The 18796-nt window shown below is 27.6% G+C and overlaps 1 protein-coding gene across 1 annotated transcript; it reads left to right on the top strand.

The window, feature by feature from the left end:
- The first annotated feature begins 1233 nt into the window (after nucleotides 1-1233).
- On the top strand, nucleotides 1234-17276 carry LOC100208263 (serine/arginine-rich splicing factor 6). Its single transcript, XM_065808013.1, has 9 exons — nucleotides 1234-1469; nucleotides 13849-13919; nucleotides 14081-14197; nucleotides 15139-15208; nucleotides 16122-16195; nucleotides 16332-16425; nucleotides 16625-16710; nucleotides 16804-16920; nucleotides 17023-17276. The coding sequence occupies exons 1-9, from the start codon at nucleotides 1350-1352 to the stop codon at nucleotides 17063-17065; spliced, it is 792 nt and encodes a 263-aa protein (XP_065664085.1). The 5' UTR covers nucleotides 1234-1349; the 3' UTR covers nucleotides 17066-17276.
- Nucleotides 17277-18796: the final 1520 nt, after the last annotated feature.

The raw sequence follows: 18796 nt of genomic DNA, 5'->3' as shown, positions 1-18796 counted from the left end.
TAGCGGCAAAGTAGGCGAGTTGTTAAGATCTTCAACAGCAAATTTACCTTCAATGATAGGAATGTTACCATTGCAATGTTGCCAAGAGAGTTACCTTGTTCGATGAAAATAGCATGGTCTGGCTCATTTGCCGACCGCAAATTTGCCGAGTAGTTTATATTAGGTAGTATCTGCCGAGCAGCCATGATCAATGTGACTGAGTAGAAACCTGATTATTAAGGTCTTCAGGACAATATAAGCAGCCAAGGAGAAACAATTATTCACTAATTTTTATTTTTGCTCGATTGATGTTGAGTTAAGCTGAGTAGAATTAACTTCGTTGACTATGATATCTTCTTTTGTGTAAATGGCAACTCCACTGACCCGTTGTCTCTTTCTTTGCAGTGTGGTTGGTAGCCGGGTATGGCAACCTCTGATAAATCTGTGAACCATGTTTCCACAAAAAGTATGACGTGAGGCCAACATGATTTAGGCAGAACAGATAGTCTGGTCAATAGCTCTGATTGAACATAGGTTGTTTGTTCAGTAGCGTAGATGGCTAGGTGGAACGGTGGAAGCGTTGGGCTGAATTGGTTTTAATTTTTGCTTTAGTTATGGAAATACGTAGCACTGATTGGCCGTTGAATTGATGACATTGATGTAACTAATGCGACTTGTCCTTCGATGTATAACATTTTGAAACGGATATATATATATATATATATATATATATATATATATATATATATATATATATATATATATATATACTATATATATATATATATATATATATATATATATATATATATATATATATATATATATATATATATATATATATATATATATATATATATATATATATATATATATATATATATATATATATATATATATATATATATATATATATGTATATAAAAGGAAAAAAAAAAGCTACCTAAATTTGCAAATGGGGTGTATTGTAATGTAATTCTAGATTAAGATTACAATAAGCGGTTAAGAAACCTAGGATTTTTACTTTAAATTACACTGACCGCTTTTGATATCAACATTTGGTACAGTGCAATAAAAACTTAAATACTATAGTATTTTTTAATACTACTTAATACCGAATTTAAAAGTTAGAATAAATTACAGTGGTAATATGCGTTAAAAATCCAAAAGTATACTGTATCTTAAAAGTGACAGTATACTTTCGCAAATTACCACCGAGTCTTATTCTAACTTTTAAGTTCGGTAAAATACATATAAGTATCATGTTGAATTGTGGGCCACTCACTCTTAAAAACAGTTTTGCGAACTTCTCTTGATAATAATTTTTATAATAATCAAAATCTTATAAGTTCAAATATTTATTGCAAGAAATGCCTCGTCTATATGTTGGCAGATTAAACAATCGTGTTATAGAAAGAGACTTGAAAAAGTTTTTTGATAACTATGGAAAGATTCGTGATATAATGATGAAAAATGGCTATGCTTTTGTTGTGAGATTTTTTTTTTTTATTATGCTAATAAATATTTGTGCTGTTTATAGTTGTTGTTGCTATAGCAGTTTAATAATATTTCCGTAATAATAATAAATTTATAAAAATGTTAAAAATAAATTTTGAAAGTAACATTAAAAGGCGAAAAAAACAAAACTTTCCTGGCGCAAATACAGTTTTTACTTACTTTGATTTTGTTGCAGATTATGGCTGATAATTTCGTGCTAATTGTAAGTTGGCTAAAAACATAGCTTTTAAAATTTAAGGAACATACTTATGATTGAATTGAAAATATTGAACTTAAGGATCTCATATTCACTATCCCAAATCAAAAAAGAAAAGAAAAAGAGTCTGAAGATATTTTTTGTAGCACAGTCTAGATTTTAATGGTGATGCTATTTTGGGATGTATGTATGACACTTACATGTAGTGTTAATTGAATTTTTTGCACAAAAAGGGTAATTAAAGTGTTTGTACAAAAATCATCAGACGCTACTGCAGTTTCTTCTCCTCCCCCCTCCACCTTTATTTTTATTGTCGATTACGATAGAGAATTTTATGCTGATTAAGAATTGTATAAAAAGATAGGTCTAAAAATCAACAGAAAGTGCTCTAATTTGATGTTAAAGTTTAAAAAATTACACTAAAAAACGCTAATATTTAATATTTTATATCTTTTTCATACTTGGTTATAATTCAGGGCGCGACAAATCGGCGATTGTGTGAATGTTTGTTAAAAAAAAGATTAAAAAGCAAACATCGTGTTTCTTTACTTTTCCTTAAGCAATGGTTGGCGTTCGCTTAAAATTTTTTAAAACAAATGCATTACTTCAGCAATTTTCTCTCCAAATAATTATGCAATGTATAGTTTTTTATTTGTTATAAAAACATATATTAATATTAAAAAAAAAAATTCTTTAAATTTTAAAACGCATTTTCAACTTTTATCGATAGTGTTAATTTTAAATTAAATAACTAAGTACGCTTTTGAAGAAATTAATTATATTTTAGCATGGTTTTTATGTGCGTTTGCAAAAGAGCCCAAAATCTTACATAAAATGAATGTATTTGCTATTACTTTAAAAGAAACCATGCTTAAAAAAAGTAATGTCAATACAACTTTTATTTCATTTTAAGTTCCTTTTTATATTTAATTTCCTCAAGTTTATACTTGTTTTTTATAAGTAAATAAATTTAACGAAGTTCACTATTTAGTATTAATGGATAACAGTTTACAATAATCAATTTATTGCGCATCAATTTCTGATTGATCTTTGGCCTTAACCCTATGTCAAATATTATTTATAAAAACGCACTCCAACTATGTATAGAAAAAAGTATTAAAGAATATTGTATGCCAGCATCTTGAAAAATAGCAAACATAAATGTTTTTATCCATAATATGTATGCATAAAGTGCATCCTAGAAGCTTTTATTCCTTCTGGAATAAAAGTTTGGAAGCTTTTTACTTCTCAATCTTAAGTCAAGTCTCATTCTACTCCACATTTTTCACCATCTTCAGCAGTTGCTTTATCAATCATTAATCATTTTTTCATCTTTTTCCCTGTCTGATTTTTAAGCTCTGTTATTCTCAGTTTTCTAAATATTGTATCTTATCTCAGATGTTAGGTTCTAGAGACTTTTGGTTAGTCTTCGACAATGTCATTATCTAAAGTAAGTCTAACATTTAATCTCTAATTCATGGACCTGATCTTTTTACTTTCCTCAGAATAAAGCAGAGTTGTTTGAAAAGAAATCTTACTCTAATTTGACTCTTGAATATAATGGCTATACTTTTCCTGACAGTTGAACAGATTAACCCATTGTTAAACATCCAAATCATTGGGTTCCGATGCTAAAGTTAATTCTCAATTTAACACTTCTACAGTTTGTGCTCCAGACAAGATTTCCATCATAGTCTTTAAAAAGTGTTCTCCGGAACTCTCTTCAATTTTTGATAAACTTTTAAAGTGCTAAATAAGTGGTTCCAATTTTTCAAAACTCTTGAAAAAAATTGGACCTCTCTAACTAACCTACGATTAATCTTTACTTTGCTATTAGTTTCTTTATTTAAAGGTTTTGAAATTATTTCTTTCTAACTGCAGATTTTCATTGTTTAGAACAAGCAGTCGTTTTTAAATCTTATCTCTCTTTTGTAACAGACTAAGGCTTGCAGTGGCTTATGGATTTAAATTCTGAACTTGAAATCCACAATTTTTGTTAGACAACTAAACTCGTCTATTTACTGCAAAAAAATATTGCAATGTTGTTGGCATTCCTATATTAAAAAATAACAATCCTCTTACTCTCAGAAAAAGTCTAAACTCACGTTGCAAATCTAATTTAGACTTACTTAAGTTACATTGTAAATGTAATTAGACCTGCTTTATCTGCCAAGCTTGAGTCACTCTCCCATTGTTGTAAGATTGTGTTTCTTTCTTTTTTCTACAAATACAATCATGGTCAATGCTCAAACGAGCTATTATCTCTATAACAATAAACCAAAACTCATTCTTGCTTGGCTTTTTATTCAATAAGTTGCATCCTTTTATTGTATCTGTCCCTTTATGCTATAAAAACATTTAATAACCCAGTTTCTTTCCTTGAACATCAAAAAAACCTTGTAATTCTTTATGTTTTCCATTTTTATGCAACTTACAATTTTTCAAGTCTTCAGTTTATGTTTCCTAGTGTTTTAACTTATTATTTTAACTAGTATTTTAACTTATTTTAAAGAAACTCATAACTTAATAGTGGTTGCTTGCAGTCTTGTTTGAAGGAAATTAGAGTTTAAAAATATGTGTGCCAGTATTTAATAAATAGTAAATATAAGGATAAAATTATAACATAAAGTGTTGCAAATTTTTTGCAAAAAGTCAGTTTTAGCCAGGGGCTCGGTCACTTACTTATACAGCGGCTTTTCTAGAAAAATAATTTGGGTGGTTGTACCCCCATTCCATCCCCTTTTTGTAAGGAAATTTGCTGTATGTAAGCATTTTTTCACTAAAAAAAAAGATTTGTTTCCTCAATTTCTGAATTTGGAAGGTGCCAAAAAACAGTCAGCACTGTCAAAAAATATAGATCTAGAATAGCCCTTCATATATATATATATATATATATATATATATATATATATATATATATATATATATATATATATATATATATATATATATATATATATATATATATATATATATATATATATATTCATTAAAACATTTAATTTAAGGGCGATTCCATGTAAAAGCATTCAATTTTTTTATGAAATGCAAATTTAAGTTTTAGATTTAGCTGTTTTTTACACCACTCAAAGATTTTAATAAGTTATGAACATTCCCAAAATGTTATCATCTAATTCCAAAGGGTTTCAAAGATATGACTTTTCAAACTTCGCCTTGAATCAACAAAAATTGGCCATTTTGAAAAATGGTTTTGGTCATTGCTTCTGTTCTACATGCAATAGAAAGTTGAAAATGTGTATACTTTTTTTTTTTTTTTTAAATCCATTTATTCAACCAAAAATTAAAAATTACAAGTTTTTTATAATTTTACAAAATTAGGTTAGGTGTCACTCATATAGTTAATAACTAATCAATGGAGTGACACCTAAATGAAAAAAAAATAAAATGAAAAATCAACAGCAATAATAAATAAAATAAATTAATTTAAAAATAATAATAATAACAATAAAGCTATTATAAATTAAATAATAAGACAAAAAATATGAAAACACTCAATTAATAACAACAAACAAATATAAAGCAGTTAGCAAAACAGCACAAATAAAAACAAACTTTCTCGCAAACGAAAAGGCAAAACGCAAAAACTACAAAATGAAAATGCAAACACAAAAGCTTCTACAAAATAAAATAAAATTAAAAATAAAAACAATCAAAAGAGAAAAGAAAGGTGAAGAAATATTAGTAAAATAGAAAAACAGTAAACAACAATAAAAATATTTGGCAACAACAACACAAATAAACACAACTTTACCCAAACAAAACGTCAAAACGCAAAAACTATAAAATAAAAGCAAAAACTACAAAGTGAAAATGCAAATACAAAAACTTCTATAGCATAAAATAAAAAAATAATAATAATTTTTTGTTATTTTTGGCGAAAATAAGTGTAGAAAAATTTATAGCGATTTACTACAAATCGATGTTTGAATTTTCTTTTGTTTGTTTTTTTAAGTGTTAATTTTGAGTGTTTACTTTTTAAGTGTTTTTTTTTTTTTTATACATATTTTTAGGCAAGAAATCCAATAAAACAACTTAGAATATAAAAATAACCATAACACATGTAATTTTGACCTTTATCATAATTTTACAAGCTACATCTGCATTTTTGTAATTAAATGTTGAAATTTAATTACAAAAATGCCGACGTAGCTCGTTTTTTTTTTTATTTAGATGTCGTTCTTAATAGTTTAGTTAAAGGTATTACAAAGAATTGGAGTGTGATCTTTTTTAAACAGAAAAAAAAACATGGTCAAGTTTACTTGAATTTGTTACTTAAAAAACAGGAATTATGAAAAATCAAAGGGAAAAAAAGGCGGTACTCTTCAGATGCTGCTGTGTATTAAGTGCTTAATACACAGCAGTGTATGAAGTGCTTAATACACAGCAGTGTATTAAGAACTTCAGTGATAAAAAAAATTTTTGAAAACTTTTTTTTTCACTCACTCTCAGCTTATTAAGACCCCCTCATCCCATTTATTAAATTTTATTCAAGGATGCATAGTCCCAAAAAGTACTCCGGTTTAAAGCTCACAAAAAGATTATTTCTTCTTTATCTAGGAGCTCTAAAATTATAAAAAAGCTTTGACAACTACTGATGGGAAAAAATTTTAACTTTTAGTTTTTGAACCGGTAGTACTTAGGTATAATGCTGGCAAGGACTCCAGGCTTAAAAACAATAAGTATTAAAACTAGTATGTTGCCTAACTGAAATTCCCTTGCCTATTGCTGTGAGAACTATTTTCTTTAAAGTATTTTAGGTAAAAAAATAAACAAAGTTAGATTGTTTGTATCTGTTATGATATTTTAATGGTTATTACATTCTAACTATGAGTTTCCTTTTAGGCTGTTAAACTATTAAAAGCCAAATTAAATAAAATAAATGCTCCATCATAAAACATGTTGTAGTATGTATAATGTAGAAAGTGATAAAATAATAGAATGCAGGAAGTGGTAATAAACAACTTTATTAAATATTGATGTTTTTTTACCAATAATTGTCTCAACTAAATGTTGACCACTGGTCAATAAAAAAGTTGTTTGAGTATGTTGTTTAACTTTTTTAGTTTAGTAATAAAGATTTAATAAAATACTTAAAAACACTAAATAAAAAAGTCAGATTATGGTTCTAAATTTCCTCATTAACTAATGATATACATTCGACAATGTTTTTTATTTCTGTTTTGGGAAAGACCACAATCCAATTCATATAATTCTAACTAAATTATTCAAGACAATTAAAAAAAAAAAAACATAATGAGTCTATACATCTGCATTTTTATAATTCAATCACCCGCAATGATTTACTGATCCTAAATTTCAAAAATCTTTTAAAATTTTTATAAATTTTTGAAATTTAGGATCAAATTTTATAAAGTTACCAAGAAAAAGCAAGTCAGCAACAATTAAAGGAACAATCTGAAATGGTCAAAGCTGTTTCAGTTTCATTACTGTCAATTGTTACTCTTAATTGCTCAACACACTGTGGGGTGGGAATAAAAGCATGGATAGGAATTTTTATCTAAATGTAATAAATAGGGGAAGGGGAGGAGATGAGAAAAGAAGGAGGGGGGGAGGTAGTCTTAACAAACAGATGAGTGGGGATTTTGTTTTCCTATAAGTTTATATTTTCTAATTTTTAAGACCTAAATGGGTCTCAATAATTAAAAAATAATAATTGAATTTTTTTTTTTAGATTTGAGATACAGTTTCTTTGGTCAACAACATCAAGTGAAATTTAACAAAGGGGAGAGGGGGTCTTAATAAGCTCAAAGTGGGTGGGAAATTTTTTTGAAAATTATTAAACATTAACTGTTGTGTATTTAACCTGAAGAGTACCACCTTTTTTTTCCTATGATTTTTCATAATTCCTGTTTTTTAAGTAACTAATTTAAGTAAATTTGACCATGTTGTTTTTCTATTTAAAAAAAGACCACTCTCCAATTCTTTGTATTAACTCTAACTAAACTATTCCGGACATGTCTAAAAAATATCTACATACATCAGCATTTTTGTAGTTAAATTTGCCCCAGCAAAATTGTGATAAATGTCAAAATTACAGGTGTTATGGCTGTTATTATATATTCTAAGTTATTTTATTGGATTTCTTGCCTAAAAGTTTGTAAGCATACACATTATCAGCTTTCCATTGCATGCAGAACAGAAGCAATGACCAAAACCATGTTTAAAATGGCAGATTTTTGTTGGTTCAAGGCAAAGTTATTTCTTTGAAACTGTTAGGAATTAGATGATAAAATTTTGGGAATGTTCATACTTATTAAAATCTTTGAGTGGTGTAAAAATCAGCAAAATCTTAGACTTAAAGTTGCATGTCCTGGATGTTATCACATGGAATCGCCCCTAACTTAAATAAAATTTAATTTTGACGACAATAAAAACCAGGTTGCATTATTAAGAAAAAAGAGTTCTAAACGATCAATTTCTAAATTTAAACTTTGGTGTAAAGCGTTTTTAAAATATGGTGAATATTAGCGTTTTTTAGTATAATTTTTTAAACTTTAACATCAAGTTAGAGCTTTTTGGGCTTAAAGGGATCCAATAGACTTAAAGGGATCCCAAAGTGCCGAGACAAGTTGTGTTCATTTTAAAGAGAATGATTTTAAAAAAATGTTTAGGCAGAATTTTTTGTAAGTAAAATAAAATAATATGTATACCAACAAAAAAAAACTTTGTTGTTTTACTTGAAGCTCACCATCTCCATGTTAGCCTCTCTCAAAGTCTTTAAAACATACGCCGCAATCTTCAGACTTTACAATTTTTTTCAGGCTTTTTATTTTTAATCAAATTAAAAAATTTTTTTAATTATTATTAAAGATTACTAAAGAATTTTTTAGTTATTTATTTTTAGATAAGAGTTTTGTATTTATTATTATATAAAAGTTTTTTTTCCATCATAAATTACTGTAGAATTTCTTTAGTTATTTTCTTTTCTAAATTTCACAAAGTTTGCATTGAAAATATAAAATATTTCAGATATTTTAAGCTTGTCTATTGCTGTAAATTATTTTTTGTGTTATATTTATTGTTTTTAAATGATTATTATCCTCATTAAAATTCTGTTAAAAAATTATTTTGTATTATTTAACACTACTGCAAGCTGCTGGTAGCAGATTTCGAGTATGCTTCACAATTTATCTTGTTTGTACATATATTTTCACTCTAGACACATATAATTTGTATATTCTTAAGGTTTAATTAATTCTCTACATAATCAAGAACAAATAAGAACCATATTGTGTTATTACAAAAAGTTGTCACTTTACAAAGTTAAAAAATCTTGAGGAATCCTTGATTAAAAAATCTTTAATTTTAGTTCTAAAATAAAGAAGTGCTAACACTGTAAAGTTTAACTTGTAGAAGTATTTAGCTTAGTAATTAAAAATGTTCTTTTTTCGTCATGGAAAACATTCTTTTTATGCACTTGACAAGTTTTGTTTTGTACTTAATGTTTTAATTACTTATAAAGCAGTGGTTTTATACACTTTGCATTTCTTTTTGTTCAATGATGCGTGTTAAACACTTCTTTTATTAAAAAGTGCATTTGTTTAGCTTTCTATTGATATATATTTTGTTCTGCTTTTAAAGAGATTTACTATTCGAATTTTATTTAGTTGTCAATGTTATGCCTCCCAAATTTTATTCAAAAAAATGTGTGGCCGCAGCGTAAAGATTTTTGTTAAATGGCTGGTAGCAAAATAAAATAAAGTGAAAGTTTAATTAACAGCATTTATTTGCTAGACTTTTCATTGGGTACAAGTATTCTTGAAATTATTTAATCATGCGAGAATATATTAAATGAAATGTATTCTGTAAAAAATGTATTGCTTATTTTATTTTTAAAATTGAAAAATTATTGGTCAAGATTATAAAAAAGTGTAGCATTGTCGAGTAAATTTTAAAATTGAAATCGTTTTATGAAAAACTTTTTATTGTCAATTTTGGTAGTTTTTTGATTTTTAATTTTAAGAGACAGATTTATATAAAATACTTGCCAAATATGACATAAATTAGGAAGTATTAAATACAATATATTTTTTAATGCGCGCTGCAACACATTTACAATTTTAATTGCCATCTGTCTTGAATTATTACCACAAAACATTAATTATTGCTTTGATTAATAAAAAGCTGTCTGTAAATTTGTTAAGTGTAAAATTTATAAATATTTTCAAACTAAAAATTTAAAAATTCAGTAAATATCTCTAATAAATGATGTCTGTAAATTTGTTTAGTGTAAAATCTTTAAATATTTTTTAACTAAAAATTTAGGAATTCAGCAAATATCTCTGATAAATGATGTTGTTTACCAAAATTCTTTATTCGTTAAAAATTTAAGAATTTGTAAAATGTCATTTCGATTGGAGAATAAAAATGTCATTGTGATAAACTGCTTAGAAAAAAAGTTCACATTGTTTACATAAAAACAAAAAAGAATTCAAAATATATAATAAGGTGATCAAAAAGTTTTTCGAATATTTATTATACATTATTATATTTCAACATAATAATATTAAATTTATTTGGTTCTCATGTACTCAATAAAAAAACATTATTTTGTTAAGCTTCTTATAAAATTTATAGGAAAGTCATAAGATTGATGATAAACGATTATTTTAAAAAACGAATAAAACAAAAGCAAATAATATTGATTCAAAAAAAAATTCTACAATGATGTCATTTACTAAAACTCTTTGGAATTAAATGTGCTTGAATAAATTATAAAGTCTATAGATTGCAGCGTTTATTTTAAAGACTTGCTTTGATTGGCTTGCTGGAGATTGGCTAACACGGAGGCGGCAAGCTTCAAATAAAACAACAAAGTTTTTTTTGTTGGTTATACATTTATTATTTTGTTTTACTTTCTGCCTAAGCATATTTTTTTAATTGCACTTTGGGATCTCTATTACTCTTGATTAGCATTTTTTTACTTGATTAGTATTTTAGGTATTACTTTTGGTGTGAAAAGTGTGAAAACAATTCTTGCTGAAAAACGATTTTGTTGCACATTTCACAAAACTGTTTTTTAATAGTTACACAAACAACACCTTCAGGGTGTCCACTTTGCTGGAAAAACTGGAGAAAAGACTGTTTTTAATAAACATTCTGGAAAAATTGGAAAATAATGCTTTAAGAAATTAGTTAAAAAAGTGAAGCATGAAAAATGATTTAAAGATGACTGGTTAAGCGATGAAAACCCTAAAGAATGATCTTAAAGATGATACTAAAGCAAGATGTGTGGTTTGCCACGGGTCAATTGAACTCTCTTCAAGCATGCGCTCTGGCTTGACAGATCATGCAAAAGGAGCCAAACACAATATAGACTTAAGAAAAGTGAAAAGATTCTTTGCAAAACCAAAAGAGAAAAGTTCTTTGCCATCTGTCTTTTCTGACTCTAATGTATCAGTTACAGAAAAACAAAAGGCATTATACTTGTGTGTCAAAAACTAGATGTTACTAAGGCTGAAATTATTTGGCAGCTTAAAAATGTGATTAGTGGTTTTCTTTGCGTTAAACGATGACTTCAGCTATGTTTTTACAGCTATGTTTCCGAACAGTGCCGCAGCTTCACAATTTTAGAATTTCAGTCAAAGCAAAACTTCATACAAGTTAAATCATGGTTTAGCTCCTTATTTAAAATCAGAAATTTTAAAACTGTCAGATGTCTATGTTAGTATGTTGACTTGTTGGTATCTCTAGTTTCCTGTATAAAAAACAAATTAACTTTGGTTTGAAAGTAACTGAAAAGTCATTGGTTTTATTTAATTTTTGAAAAAGGTCATCCACCATAACCTTTGATTACACACTGGCTTTCATATATCAGTAAACTTTTTTTCTTCAAAAGTACATTAACCTGGGTCTCAAAAGAACCAGAATTTTATAGTAATTTCAAAATTTATAATCTTTTTTACCGAAACTTTAAAAAAAAATATTGCAAGCAAAGTGTCATAAAAACTGGCTTTTTTAATTTTCAAATTATTTATTTATTATCATAATGACTTATTTTAGTGCGAATGAGTTGAGTAAGTGGTATCAGGTTTTGCTACAAGGTTTTTTTGCATAACGAAAAAGCATAACACAAGTAAATGTAACTCAGCTAAGCTTACATATATACATCTTTAAAATTCAATTTGCATCATTAGTGCAATTATTATTTTGCAAATGCAAATAAAAAAAATTTGCAAACATATTTTACATTAAAATTAAATTGAATCTCAAAATGATATATTTTAAGTTTAAATCAAAAATGAAAAAAAAACTTTTAATCAAAAATGATAAAAAGTTTAAACTTAAAATTAAATATATTGAAAACTTTAATCTTTAAACATTTTATAACTCAGTTTAAGAATTCTCAGGTATAAAAAAAATTGTTTATTTACCAAAAATATTATTAACTTTTGTTATTGATTGTTTTCAAAAAAATTTATTTATCTTTATATTATTTAAATGTATGTTATTTTTTTAATTATAAAGTTAAATTTGCACCCCTTTATGTATTAGGCTGACGTATTCATAATACATTGTTTTCAATTTAGGATGTTGAAACTTGGATCTTCTTGACTCATTGCATGGGTTTTGCTTGTGTCTCTGTTTTTATGACTAGGCGACTCATTCTATTATCTCCTTATGAGGATACTGCTTTAAAACTCAGTTTTATAGTTCCGAGGCCTGCTGGTAGTCAGGTTTTCTTTCAGAGAGGCTGATTCCATCAACATGTGCACGGGTGGTGTCCCTGTTAGTACTTTTGTTGCACTTTGTCGAGGCCATATTTGGAACGCTTTATTTGGGCTTAGGGTTTAATTATAATAATGAGGCAATTGCTTGGACTATTAGATAGTGTACTGAGTACTACCTGTGTTTCAAGTCAAGTTTTTTAACCAATTTAAAAATGACCAAAGTATCAAAAACTTTAAAATACAAAAAACCATTATCATAACCAAGTTCTCTAAATCTATCATTCACTAATATTTGCTAAACTGTTATCTCATTTTTCTTCATCATCAAAGCCCCCTATCATCGTACCTCTTATAATAACTTAAAAGCAGACTGGGACTCTTTAAAAGATTTTCTTAGTGATGGCCCTTGGGTTAAAATCTTATGTTGTCCTGCTGACAGATGAGCTTCTCATGTAACTTCTTGGATTCAGGCTGGCATGGAATCTTTTATTTTCTTTCAACACTTCCAAGTCCAGCCTCAATCTTCTCCGTGGTTTTCTTATTGTACTGCTGCTATTTTCAATCATAACCATTGTTTTAAAATTTATCACTAAAGCAATTCTCCAGAAAAAAGATGTCTGTTTACTATTGCTAGAAACCATTGTAAAAAGGTTTTGTCTAACGTCAAAGAATGCTATTCTTAAGTCCCAAAATCTTGTATTTTATCCCAAAAATTAGGTTCCTGAGACTTCTGGAGAATCTAACAGAGTCTCTAATACAAGCAAAGATGTTAATCCACCTCTCTTGCAAGGTTTAGATTTTGTTACCTCACCTAAAGACAAAGCTGAACTGTTTGCTAAGAACTTTTCATTAGCCTGATCGCTTGATTCCACTAATCACATCTTCCCTGATATAGCTAACAAACAGGGATTTCTCAAGATTCTATCTTTGGCCCTATACCTTTTTTAATTTACATTAATGTGCAAATTTCTTTCATGATTGAATTGTTTTTGTGACAACATTTTTGATAATAATCTTTAAGGAAAACTTTTGTTTTTTGCGAAATTGAAGAATTGAGCTTTGTTTATGTTTAAAAGGTTTACTCTTGTATATTTTATTCAGTAATTTAAACCATTCGAAGTTGAGTCAATTTTATCGTGGCTATGCTTTACAGCACAATTTTTAGAAATTATTTTAATTATTTTAGAAATTATTCATTAAAAATTTCTTTAATTTAATTAAAATAATTAATAAATTTTAGAAATTATTTTATTCATTTAATACTATAATTACTATAAAAACTATAATTACTCTAAAAAGTTTTTTTGTTTCTTTGAAAATTTAAAAAAATTAAGTGATTAAAATTTAATTAATAACTAAATTTTTCATAAAGTATGCTCACTATACTGTTTAACCTTGGAAACTACTAAGTTTCAAAATTTAGAATATTAATTTTATCTCAAGGATTTTGATGACTATCGCGATGCTGACGATGCTGTCTATGATCTTAATGGAAAGGAGTTAATGGGAGACAGGTCAGTTAATTCAATATTTATGTAATTATTATAAATTACAAAACAGTTCTTGCTGATGTTTATTTTTAACGATGTTGTTTATATAAATTCTTAGTTACATTTATTTTTGCATTTAGTGTTTTTATATTTTCTTTCTTTCTTTTTTATTTTTATAAAAAAAGAGTGATTATTGAACATGCAAAAGGCATTGAGCGTGGATCTGGCGGTGCACCTTATGGAAGGGAACGATTTAAAGACGATAGAAATGGATATGGCCGAAAACAAAGAGCTCGCGATAAGTAAGATTAATTTTTCTATTTAAACACTGTCAGCATACAAAATAATGAATAATAGTATCTAACCAAGGTTTAATTAAGGCCTAGTTTAAACAAGTTTAAAGCCATAGTTAGATTTGCAGCCAATGTTGAATAGATGTGATACATAGTAGAAAAATAAAAATAATACTCAGATTATTGGAGACAAGATAAAAAATTTATTATTTACAAGAGGGATTCATCATAATCTGTATTTTTTTTTTTTTGAAGACTATTTTTAAATAATTAATTTAATAGTTAGCTTTTTCAATGACTATCTCTGCTTGCTAAAGTCGTGCATTTTAGTCATGTGCAGTAATGTGTTTGAGTCAAGGCTAATAAAATTACTTGCATTAAAAGAATAATCTAGAGAGAAAAATTAAAATACTGTTATTTTGAGTTTTAAAAAAATAATTAGGTTTTGCTGAAACATTAACCTTGGCACAGGAAATAAAGGTTTAATATGCAGCATTGCTGTAGGCTATTTGTTGAGCTGTTTTATCTTATTAAGAACATGGCAAGGGACAACACCACTAATTGGCTTATAAAAAGATGTTATTTTAGTAACAACAATCTTTATAAATATTTAATATGAATATGTATATATAAATATAAATATTACTTTATAAATATTGTATATGAGTAAGTATATACAACATTTAGATACAAGGTATCTGGATATATTCCAGATTCCAGGGTATTTGTATAAATTTTGTATATATGTATGCATATATATTTCAAAATACATAATTTTGCAAGTAATGTGAAATTATTATTAATCAAACTGTTTTTAAGTATTGTTCAAGATATTTAACACCTAATCTCTGATCTGAGATATCAAAATACTATCAAAGTGTGGAAAGCAATATGGATATAAAGTATTACCAAATTTCAATAATACTTAACTATTTTATAATTTCTTTCAGGTATGGACCTCCTGTTCGAACAAAATGGATGTTGCGCGTTGAAAATCTGTCATCAAGAGTCAGTTGGCAGGTGAATTTATTAACTAACTTTACAACATATTATAAGTGTAAGGGATAATTATTTACAGGTTCTTAGTCATTATGCTGCCAGATGCAAAAGGTTGTTATGAGCACTAATATTATTGTATTGTTAGACATAATTAAGAAAGATTAGTAAATCTTTTGTTAAAAGCTTCTTAATAATTTCAGTTAACATTAGATGCATTGATGGTTTCATTGATGTCACTCAACTTCAATGAGATGTTCGACACTTGATGTTGACTTTCAGATGAACATTCCAAAACACTGAATTCAAATTATTATTTCAATGATGTTGAGCATAGAATGAAGTGTTAGCGTCTTCTTCTAAAACATGTTCATTGAGAGTTATATATTTTTTAAAACCAGTGATGACTATTGATGTTTGTTCAACACATTTTACTGACGTCAGTATTCCAATTGATGTACAATGATTGGGTTTAGTGACTTGAAGACAATATACAGTTTGTTTAAAATTTTCTATTGACGTTAAGTTGTGGTGAGAGCATAAGATAATTGTGTTAAAACTTTTTATAAGCTTAAGGAATTTTGTAATACGAAGGTTCGTTGAATGGTCTATCATATCGCAGTGCATGTTTTGACAGGAATTTACAAAATTATTGTTTTTGTAAAAACTTATAAATTTTTCGCGCTTTTAAAAAAAATAGCATGAAGCAAAAAGTATTGATAGTAAATAATATCAACACAAATAAACAAGTTATTTGTGTTGATAATTTTTTTAACTAAAATTTTATAAAAAGTATATTTAAAAATATACACTTAATTACGTTGAAAAACTAAAATTGTGAATATAAGTGAAAACGTGCATGACGATATAAATATTAGTTTATGATGAATTCAATTTTTTTTAATGTTTTTTGTTTTTATGTGAATTGTGTTAAAAGGACTTAAAAGATTACTGTCGGCCTCATGCTGAAGTAACTTACGCAGATGCTCATCGAAAAGAAAGAGGGGTGGCGTGAGTACTTTTAAATCTTGTGTTAATTTTAAGTACTAAGTATATCTTTTTTTTAATATAAAACGTTTTTTAATTAAGAAAACTTTAAATCTTTACTTATAATAACCTAACATAAATTTTATAACTTACTTTTTAGATGTATTTGTACATCAACATACGAAGATATGAAAAATCTTATTCGAAAGATCGACAATACAGAATTAAATGGGAAAAAAATCAGAGTTCTTGATGTAATTTAATTATAATGCCTTAAAGATAAAATAAAACATTTTAATTTAATGTTATACCATTTTTATCTTCTATACGTTGTCTACGTTATTTTATTGAATCGTTTTTTATCTGTTTTGTTTTGTTTTGATACGAAGATCTTAAATCTTATTTTTGATGCTGTATATTTCTTTATGCATTTTGATGGTTTTTATTGTTTAGGATAGAGGTTCGGCATCTCGATCTCGTTCTCGATCTCGAAGTAGGCAAAAATCTAGAAGTGTTTCACGATCAAGGAGTCGTTCAAGGTATCTATTTTAAATTGCATCTCACGTGAATTTATTTTTATCTTAAATCTTTTTTTTGTTAGTATTTTGAATAATAAGTCGTTGATTACGTAGATCACGAAGTAAGAGAGAAAAATCTCGAAGTAAATCTCGAAGTAAATCAAAATCGCGTTCTAGATCTCCTGAACCCGTAAAATCTGGGGAACGAAGTCGCTCGCGATCTAGAAGCAGGTATGTAAATGAAACATGGTATTTATTTTTAATCATTTAATTTAATTTTTTTTGGTATGAATATTATTTTGTTTAAATATGAATAAATTGTTTTTCATTTAGCCCAAAGAGGTCTCGTTCACGGTCTCGTTCACGGTCTCGTTGATTCTTCACAGAATGAATATTTAAATACAGAAATCGAACACTCGTTATAATCAAAACGATCTTAAATAATCGATAATAATTAATGCCAGTACTGTTATCTCTGTATTAGATCGTAGCATGTCGATTTATTCATTATTGAAAGACTTGTATTTTTGTCAATACTGTAATTCTATTTTATTACAATATTCATATATATGTGTATAATATTGGAATTGCCGGGTTATATTTTCTTATTGTTATAAATGAAACATAAGTATTACCCAAACCCTCAATCGATATTTTTTTTTTTTTTAAACATCGCTTCCAACAAAGCTGCAAGCAGCCACTAATTAAAGTTGGAAGTTACTGAAAGAGAAAAGATGAAGATTGTAGAGCAAGATAACGATTGCACACCCTGTAAATATCCATGGCTAACATCACCCGAAAGGACCGAACAAATCCTTTTAGATGGGCATTATATAGACCTAGTGTGAACATTTAGAACTGTTTTTGAAATCTTTTAACTACGTCCGAGCCATTTTTTTCATTTTTAAGTTATATAGTGAAAATAACCAAAATCCAAGATTTTCCAAAAAAATAAACAGCTCAAAATCATAAATTACAGTGATTTTTTTAAGTTGTAGGTATATAGAGATCATAATAAAATAATTTTAAGTCATTTCAAACATCCAAAAGTTTGTCAGAGCCATTTTTCTCATTTTAACGTTCTATGGTAAAATAACCACAAAGTGTAAAATTCCATAAAGTATATTTTCACAACTTGCTTGGTCTGGACAATATTCATGATAAAAAATAAACAGATTCTTACATATTGCAAATTTGAGAATAGAATTAAAAGCTATCTTCACAAAATGCATAATCCAAAAACAGTTTTTAAATTTCTGAAAAAATTCTAAAATTTACAATTTCTAATTTTTTTTAGTCCAAAACATATATTTCTGAAAAAGTTGAGTTTGTAGGTGTGTTTGTGACAGATGCTTGCTGTTATAGTCAACAACACAAGTGAAGAGTTGTTTTCCATATTCTGGATGAGTTGGGATGCGCTTGTACCGCTCCCAGTGAACCTTGAATGCATTGCTTCGGTTGCTTGTTCGCTGAAGATTCCGAGGGAGGTTTGATGTTTTTCTACAAATTCAGAAACATGGTAGAAAACAGCATGGACCTTAGGTGTCACCGATATTGGCAAGAATAGGAAAGAAATTTTAAACTTCTGAATCGTTTCTTTATAATTTTCCTGCAGAGTTGTTCCAAAGCATGAAGTGACAACTTCTTTGAAATGTCTTAGAGTTTCAATGAAACCAAATGCTTGATAGGAGCAAGCTTTTTCTGCCATTCTTTGGAGAATGTCAAGGTTTTGCAAAAGCTTATGATATTCATTGCCAGCAAAGTGTCCGCCATGGTATGGCTGGAGCTGAATGTGCAGCAAAGTTGGCCATTCTTTGGCACCAGGCCATAACTCAGAAAGATTCTTGAAAAGATGATTGACAATTCCAAGAAGAAGATAGAGTTCCATTGGTGGAATCACATCCAAAATGAGTGTTGAGCCATCCATTTTAATCAGTGGTGGATGGATTACATTGTCAAAATCTTTTGCTGATTTTGTATCCGATCCAGCTGCAACATAGGCTTCAAATCTCTCCTTGATTGATCCTTGGTGTTTGCTTGAATGGGATTGAATTCCGCAAATGATGTTGGCCATCTTGAGATCGCATGAAATGCAGAAAGAAACATC

Source organism: Hydra vulgaris, chromosome 10, assembly GCF_038396675.1.
Source record: "Hydra vulgaris chromosome 10, alternate assembly HydraT2T_AEP".
NCBI classification, from domain to species: Eukaryota; Metazoa; Cnidaria; class Hydrozoa; order Anthoathecata; family Hydridae; genus Hydra; species Hydra vulgaris.
This window is presented reverse-complemented; position numbering and strand designations above follow the sequence as displayed.